General features: G+C 42.8%; 1 protein-coding gene across 1 annotated transcript in view; it reads left to right on the top strand.

Annotated features, from left to right (window-relative positions):
• Nucleotides 1-4,160, top strand: part of ska2 (spindle and kinetochore associated complex subunit 2) — a 15,339-nt gene extending 11,179 nt beyond the window's left edge. Inside the window, exon 5 of the mRNA XM_037688160.1 lies at nt 4,029-4,160. Within this exon, the coding sequence (XP_037544088.1) occupies nt 4,029-4,079 (51 nt within the window). The 3' untranslated portion in view covers nt 4,080-4,160. The remainder of the gene's footprint in view (nt 1-4,028) is intronic.
• The last annotated feature ends 4,881 nt before the right edge of the window (nt 4,161-9,041 follow it).

Raw genomic sequence — 9,041 nt, 5'->3', positions numbered from 1 at the left:
TAAGTGTGTTCACCGACACACAACGTTTCGTCTGTAAGTGTGTTCACTGACACACGACGCTTCGTCTGTAAGTGTGTTCACCGACAGCCTAAAAAGTGTTTTTTATTATGTTTTCAGACAAAAACAATGTCAGACGACTCTGAGAGCCTCCCTGCTTATCTGGGCAAAGGCTCCATTCACTCTGATCCAGACAAAAACAATACATGAACACACACACAGTACTTTAGTAAGTGAAAAACATCTTTGACCTTGCACATCTCCATCATTATCATTAGAGAGAAGGTGTTGATGTTTTGATCTACTTACATCAGTTTGAGTGGTGTTTTCTGTCTTCTATCTGGACGGCCTGTTTGGACTGTCCCTGTTGGTCTTGAAAAGTTATTTAGATGGATTTATGTGAATATAAAGAGGTCACTTACCAATCTTCTGCCTGATGTGGAACATCTGCCTTCTTTGCATCAGACCTTGACTTTTTCAGACTGCCAGAATTTTTATGTTAATGTTTGACCTCGTCCTACATGGCTGCTAAAGTTATCAGTTTTTAGCATAATTCAGTCCAAGATCATGTCCCCCATATCAGTTATACATTAACAAACAGACACAACCATCCATACAGCAGACATACACCAACACTTCAACATCATACATACAACAAATATACATGACGTTTACAATCCAGTTATATTTCCCTATTCATGCCTAACTAAGGTTCTTCTCTGTCCCTTATCTTATTCTAAACATATGTCCCTTACTACCTATTCTAAAAGTTATCTGTCCCTGTCTTAACTATAATAACTCCATATAGTAGGAGTCCTTTTTCTTATTCTCTCTCATATTTATCTTGTTCTCTCATATATCATCTCCTAAGATCATCTCATATATCATCTCCTCCGGCGGGGGTTATGGTGAGGCTACGAGCTAACGCTAAAGCCGGTAACTCCCCATGCCGTCTCTCTTTCTGTCGAATGTCCGCTCGTTGGACAACAAGATGGATTTACTTCGTCTGAGAGCGGGCGCCTCAGAAGAGATGAAGAAGTGTGCGGTGCTTTGCCTCACGGAAACATGGATTACAAGCAAAACGCCGGACACAGTCTTCCAGCTGGATGACAGACTTTTTTTTTTCGAACGGACCGCTGCAGCGAGCTAACGGGGAAATCACGGGGAGGCGGAGTGTGCATTTATGTGAGTAAAAGTTGGTCCACGAACTGTACTGTTGTAAATAGCTCATGCTCGAAGGCTTTGGAGCAAATAACAGTGAAATGTCGGCCACATTATCTACCACGAGAGTTCACAGTGACTTTTATCACAGTTGTTTACATTCCTCCGGACGCTAATGCTAATGAATCACTGCAGGAGCTACATGATATCATCAGCTCGCTGCAGAACAAACACCCCGAGGCTCTTTACATTGTAGCCGGAGACTTTAATCACGTGAATCTAAAGGACTGTCTCCCAAGCTTTAATCAGCATGTGGCGATTACGACACGTGGAGACCACACGCTGGATCGTGTTTACACGAACGAAAAAGATGCATACAAAGCCGAACCCCGCCCCCACCTAGGACTGTCAGACCACATCTCAATCTTCCTGGCTCCTGCTTACTTGCCCCCGCTGAGACGCTCCAGACCGGTACAAAAGGAAGTTAAATGCTGGATCCAGGACAGTGGCCCCATACTGAGAGATTGTTTTGATCGAACAGACTGGCAGGTTTTCAGAGAAGCTGCTGAAAATGGAGGTTCGCTTGATCTTGACCAATACACATCTTCAGTTCTGGGTTACATTAGTACATGTACTGACACAGTCTCCACTATCAGAAATGTTCAAAGCTACCCAAACAGAAAACCTTGGCTGAATGCAGAGGTGCGTACCCTGCTGGAAGCCAGGAACACTGCCTTCAGGTCTGGAAACTCAGAGGAGCTGAGTAAGACAAGAAAATAACTGGTTGCTGGTATTAAGAGGGCCAAGGCCACATATGCAAAGAGGATCGAGGGTCAATTCATCTCACAAGACCCTCGGAGAATGTGGAGGGGCATTAAGTGCGTAACAGATTATAAAGGAAGGAGTGAACAATGCCCCAAAGACCCATCTCTGCCTGATGCCCTCAACAAGTTCTATGCACGCTTTGAAGACCCGAACAGACCACCCAGCACCAGACTCACCTCACCACCGGATGAAAAGCATCTCAGCGTGACCTCAGCAGAAGTAAGGAGTACCTTCAGGAAGATTAATCCGCACAAAGCAACTGGCCCAGACAACATCCCTGGAAAAGTGTTGAAGGAATGTGCTGATCAGCTCTGTGAGGTGCTGGCAGACATCTTTAACACCTCACTTACCCTGGAGACAGTTCCCACCTGCCTGAAAACTGCCACCATCATCCCAGTCCCAAAAAGCTCTACAGTGACTGGTCTAAATGACTATCGGCCAGTGGCCCTCACCCCGATAGTCGCTAAATGCTTTGAAAAACTGGTCATGACTCGCATCAAAACAACCATCAACATCAAAGAGGACCCTCATCAGTATGCATACCGTGAGAACCGATCAACAGAGGATGCAATCTCCTCTGTGGTCCACACTGCACTCAACCACCTGGAGCAGAAAGACTCTTACGTCCGTATGCTCTTTGTGGACTTCACGTCCGCCTTCAACACCATGATCCCCCAAACCCTGATGGACAAACTATCCACACTAGGACTAAGCCCCTCCATTTGCAACTGGGTACTAGACTTTTTAACAAACAGACCACAGTTAGTGAGGATCCACAACCTCTCCTCCTCCTCCACCATAACCCTCAGCACTGGCTCTCCGCAGGGATGTGTGTTGAGTCCCCTCCTGTTTACTCTGCTCACGTATGGTTTTGCAGCTACCCATCCAGGCTGTCACATTGTAAAGTTTGCAGATGATACAGCGGTGGTGGGATGCATCACAAACAATGATGAGTCCAGCTACAGGCAAGAGGTGGAACACCTGGAGAGCTGGTGCAGAGAGAATAACCTTCACATCAATGTGAAGAAGACAAAGGAGATGATTGTGGACTTCAGAAGGAACAAAAACACCTACACCCCCCTGAACATAAGAGGATCTGCGGTGGAAGTGGTCTCCAGCTACAAGTACTTGGGTGTACACATGACAGCCTTTCTACGTGATGCAGCGAGCCAATAAAAACTCTGCTCCTTGAAAGATACTGAATCCCTGGGAGACACTGCTTAGAGTTGCTCGCCCCGTTTCAACCAGTTAGAACCGGGTCATAATTTAATTATAGTCCCGTCTCTGAGTAGGTCAAAAACCCCGGGGTCAGTCTAGATAAAAATACTAACAATGAAGAGGTCATTAGTGTGAAACTCTTTGCTATGATTAACACAAAGGTAACAAGAAAATATTCTGATGCTCAATAATCCAGGAAGATACATTTACCTAACAGTAACAAGATAATGTGCATTTTATGCAAAAATCAAAGCACACTACGATCAACAGAACATTTTGATATATGAATAGTTAAATTTGTGCAACGTACACCAAAGTTATTTGATTGTAGAAAACGTGCAGAAGAAAGTGTCACTAGCAAAACGTGTGAAATGACTCGACACTGACTCGGACATGGTGGATCCTGCAGCGTGGACAGTGGAGGGGCGCTCGCTGGAAGCTACAGTCACACTGAGCCTTGAAGTTTAATCGCCACGTTTCCTCTCAGCTCACATTAACAAGAGGTTCAAACTTAATATTTTCAGCTTCACAGCTGACAAATTTCATATCATCTTGTGAACTCAGCATTATGTCCTGTTCTAAATAATGTATGACATAGACTCTTCCTCTCAGCACGTAGCTGCAGGAGGGCGGGAAAAGCTGCTCTCACACAGTTTGATCTAATTTCACCAAAAATCGATGGCTCCGTGATGTAACTTTGCAAAACAATGTTCAACTCAACAAGAAATGTTTACTTAGATCCAAATGATGCTCCAAGGTTGAGCTGGGTTTATTATTTTACACTCCCAGTAGATAATTGTTTTTCTGTTTTGGCCTGTTCCTTGCAGGGAATCCCCTACCATCCAGAGAATCAAGCAGCTGAAGCTGAACGCGAGTGATGTCAAGCTGAGGGTCCTGCAACACACCGGGTTGGTGGATCTGGTCCGGAAAGGTCCAGTCCGTCTCGTGCTGTGACAATGTCCTGACTGGACTTGGCTGCATCTTTTTTAGTTCCAGAAGTCTTGAGATCGCAGATGGAGCACCAGGGTAGAAGCTCCATGTCTTTCTGCAGTCCTGCTGACACTGGGCCTCTTCACGATGTATGTTCGATCAGTCTGAACTGCGGGTCCTCTATCATTCCAGCTAACAGTAAAACAATGTTTGTAAAAATCCTCTGGAACTCTTATTTTGAAATGCCGGGTTCCTTTGATTTTTAAATGTTAATGTTCTTTTTCCTTCAGCCCACTCTGTGAAATACCTAAAAGTAAATCAGAAACCGGAGAAAGCCGTGTATGTGTAGTCAGGGCACAGTGACCCACTGTATGCTGATGTCTTTTGCACATTTTTACCTTTATGTAAATAAAAGTTTAGTTAGTCTGTCATTTATGTTTGTTGGCATCTCAAAATGACACTTCTTTTGATAAATGTCAATTGATTCATCAGTTTTAACTTTCAAACTGTTGTTTCAGGATGGAAGCAGACTTTGTCTCATAAATCCAGCTCAGACAACGGCTCCTCTCTGAAACGCCTTCTGTTAGCCAAATATCCGTGTTTTGGTTCAGGTTTTCCCTAACTGAACTCCAGCTTGTTGTAAATAGTTAATGACATATTGTTAAACGCAGATTTTACATAATCTGTTAGTGCGCAGAGTATGTTTTGGGATATAGTCTCGGCTACTACGCCAACAAGCTCAATATCTGTTCAAGTGACTGAATTATTCTTTAAGGGCAGTTGGCTGTGGCAACCATTTTGAATTTAATCAACTCCAGAAGTTGATCACATATAGAAGTTCAAACAATGATTCCTTTCTACAAGTTGCATTAAAAATCATCAAGTTGTACATTAGATATTTTGCTAACAGATACATAAATATTGTCCATGGGTGGTGATAATAACTAGAACTGGTTCTGTAACAGATTTGATCACAATGGGATCAGATGAAGTTTTTAGTCCAGATCTAGGAAAGTTTCTGAATGGATCAAACCGCTTTGTTTGACTCAGGGCCAGAACTGGGCCAACGAGACCTTCATCTGGTCCAGAGCTGGCCTAGTTCATGTGCTGGTGCTGGCCCAGCTTGTTGAATCTAAGCTGTTCAGTTTTGTTGCACGCTGAAAAACAACCGTAACCTGGAAACTGCAAATGTGGTGAGAGCGAGCGCCGTGAGAGCGAGCGCCGTGAGAGCGAGCGCCGTGAGAGCGAGTGCGGTGGACGTATGTCTCCCACGTTTTAAAAACTTTCATTTGGACCCCCCCACACACACACACACTTTTACTATGAAACATTAGTTCAGTCAGTGACGTTTCTCTTTCTTCATGAACTAATCCATTCCACTTGATTAATAGGAGAATACTCAATAAAAAAAATAATCCCAGATGGAAATTATCCCCTCCAGCTTTTCCTAGTTACCTCCTCCAACTCGCCAGCTTCCACCGTCCTGCAGTGTTTCTGTTCTGCGTCTCCTGCCTTGGCAGAGATCGCTCACAGGTGGAGGAGGTGGAGACACCTCTGTGTTGCTCGCTCACCAGCTTAACGAGCTTAGTGCGGCAGTTGTTGACCGGGGGTTTAATCATAAACATACACAGTGAGGACAATAAGTATCTGAACATCCTGCGACTTTGCAAGTTCTCCCACTTAGAATTCATGGTGGGTCTGAAATTTTCCTCTTAGGTGCATGTCCACTGTGAGAGACATCTAAAAAAATTATCCAGAAATCACTATGTATGATTTTTTTAATAATTTATTAGTGTGTTATTGCTGTAAATAAGTATTTCAACACCTGCCAATCAGCAACAGTTCTGGTCCTCAAAGACCTGTTAGTCCTCCTCCACTTATTGTTCTAAATCAGAAGCAGCTGTTTGAGGTCGGTAGCTGCATGAAGACACCGGTCCACCCCACACAATCAGTAAGACTCCAACTACTAACATGGCTAAGACCAAAGAGCTGTCCAAAGACACCAGAGACAACATTGTAGACCTCCACAAGGCTGGAAAGATCTACGGGGCAACTGCCAAGCAGCTTGGTGAAAAAAGATCAACTGTTGGAGCAATTATTAGAAAATGGAAGAAGCTAAACATGACTGTCGATCTCCCTCGGACTGGGGCTCCATGCAAGATCTCACCTGGTGGAGTATCAGTGATCCTAAGAAAGGTGAGGAATCAGCCCAGAACTACACGGAGGAGCTGGTCCATGACCTGAAGAGAGCTGGCACCACTGTTTCCATGGTTACTGTGGGTAATAAACTAAGACGTCATAGTTTAAAATCATGCATGGCACAGAAGGTTCCCCTGGTTAAATCAGCCCACGTCCAGGCCCGTCTGAAGTTTGACCAGGAATATTTGGATGATCCAGAGGAGTCATGGGAGAAAGTTCTGTGGTCACATGAGACCAGAATAGAACTTTTTTGGTCTTAATTCCACTCGCCTCAGTTAGAGCATTGAAGATGAGTCATGGCTGGGTCTTCCAACATGACAATGACCTGAAGCTCACAGCCAGGAGAACCAAGAGTGGCTCCGTAAGAAGCATATCAGGGTTCTGGAGTGGTCCAGCCAGTCTCCAGACCTGAACCCTATGGAAAATCTTTGGAGGGAGCTCAAACTGTGTTTCTCAGCGACAGCCCAGAAACCTGGTGATCTAGAGAAGATCTGTGGAGGAATGGACCAGAATCTCTGCTGCAGTGAACCTGGTGAAGAACTACAGGAAACCTTTGACCTCTGTAACTGCAAACTAAGACCACTGGTCCAAATATTAACAGTGATGTTCACAGGTGTTCAAATACTTATTTGCAGCAGTAACACACAAATAAATTATTTAAAATCATACTTTGTGATTTCCAGATATATTTTTTATAGATTATGTCTCTCACAGTGGACATGCACCTAAGATGAACATTTCAGACCCTCCATGATTTCTAAGTGGGAGAACCTGCAAAGTCACAGGATGTTCAGATACTTATTTTCCTCACTGTACATGGTTAATAATAATAATAATAAACTTTATTTCTATAGCACCTTCCAACAACGCCTTGCACTGACCAAGGTGCTTCACAAGACAAAACAAGATTAAAAACAGGACACAATACATCAGTGCAAATTAAAAACACAGCGAGAATAAAAGAAGGTAAAAGAGATAAAATAAATAAATAAATACTAAAATACTAATAGTTAAACATTAAAAGCCCTTTTAAATAAGTATGTTTTCAGTTTGGCTTTGAACAGAACCAGATCAGAGATGGCACGCAGCTCATGGGGAAGAGTATTCCAGGCTGTTGGGCCTGCAACAGAAAAGGACCGGTCCCCCCATTGATTGCACCTTGAGCAAGGCACCTCCAGCAGATTTTGACCAGCAGACCGTAAAGCTCTGCTGGGCTGGTGGACTTTCAAAAGTTCTGAAATATAAGGTGGTGCAAGGCCATTCAAAGCTTTAAAAACAAACAGCAGCAGCTTGAACTGTGTCCTGAACTGAACTGGGAGCCAGTGGTTAGGAGGATGCTTGAGAGAAGTGGAGCTACGTCTGTAGCATCTTATCTCAGCAGTAACTGAGACGCTGCAGGTGGAAGAGACTCTGTGTTCAGGTGCATTAAAGTAGAAATGTGTTTAAACCCCCACACCTTATTGTCCTCGAGCTTCATGACAAACATCATTTACATGAGGAGTGTTGAACACAAGTAAAGTCTGGAGGTGATGTTTGTCTATAAACACAAATGGTGCTGATATGAGGCTCTGTGTTAAAGTGTATTAAAGTTAAAGTGTCTTTAAAACCCAATTTACACAAACTTGGAGAGAAACATGTTTTAAATGGAATTAAAGTCAGGAAATCTAGATGAAATATTGCTTTTGTTTGTACACTAGTGTACACTTGTTTGTACACTGGTGCACGTGCATGCGCACGCACATGCGCACACTAGTGTGTCCCCCCCACATTACAGATGCTTCTGACGCCCCTGCAAGACACCAACTAAAATAAGAAGCAAGTGCAAGCTATAAGTTAAAGGTAGCAAAATGCTAGCTAGATGTCAAACATCAAAATGCTAACTCAAAGCAGCTGAAGGTTAGCAAGATAAAACAAAAAACTAGTCAAAAGAAACAAAAGCCTGGCTAAAAATATTCATTCATTCAACCTTTATTTATACAGGGTAGTCCCATTGAGCCTCAAGGACTCATTGCCAAGAGAGATCTGATTTAAACTAGAATGCTGACAACAGTAGACGATCATAAAAGAAAGCATGAACTGGGAAAATACATGAAAGAAAATGGTATTAAAAAAACAAAACCAGCTACAATGTAAATCAAAATGCTAGCTAAAAGTAGCTGTTGTAAATGTTTGGCTACTATACACAGGCAGTTTTGCACAGATATTTGCCCATGAGGTATATAGTGCACTACAAAACTTGAACTCCAAAAAATCAGATGGTTCTGATGGTTTGGAAACTTTCTTTCTAAAATTAGCTGCTGATTTGATCGATGAGCCTTTAACTTGTACAAACTTGATTCCAAAAAAGTTGGGACACTAAACAAATTGTGAATAAAAACTGAATGCAATGATGTGGAGATGGCAAATGTCTATTTTATTCGTAATATAACATAGATGACAGATCAAAAGTTTAATCTGAGTAAATGTAACATTTTAAAGGAAAAATATGTTGATTCAAAATTTCACAGTGTCAACAAATCCCAAAAAAGTTGGGACAAGCAGCAATAAGTGGCTGGAAAAAGTAAATTGAGCATATAACAAACAGCTGGAAGACCAATTAACACTAATTAGGTCAATTGACAACATGATTGGGTATAAAAAGAGCTTCTCAGAGTGTCAGTGTCTCTCAGAAGCCAAGATGGTAAGAGGATCACCAATTCCACCATTGTTGC

This window comes from Nematolebias whitei, chromosome 14 (genome assembly GCF_014905685.2).
Source record: "Nematolebias whitei isolate Nwh7 chromosome 14, NemWhi1, whole genome shotgun sequence".
Lineage (NCBI taxonomy): Eukaryota > Metazoa > Chordata > Actinopteri > Cyprinodontiformes > Rivulidae > Nematolebias > Nematolebias whitei.
This window is presented reverse-complemented; position numbering and strand designations above follow the sequence as displayed.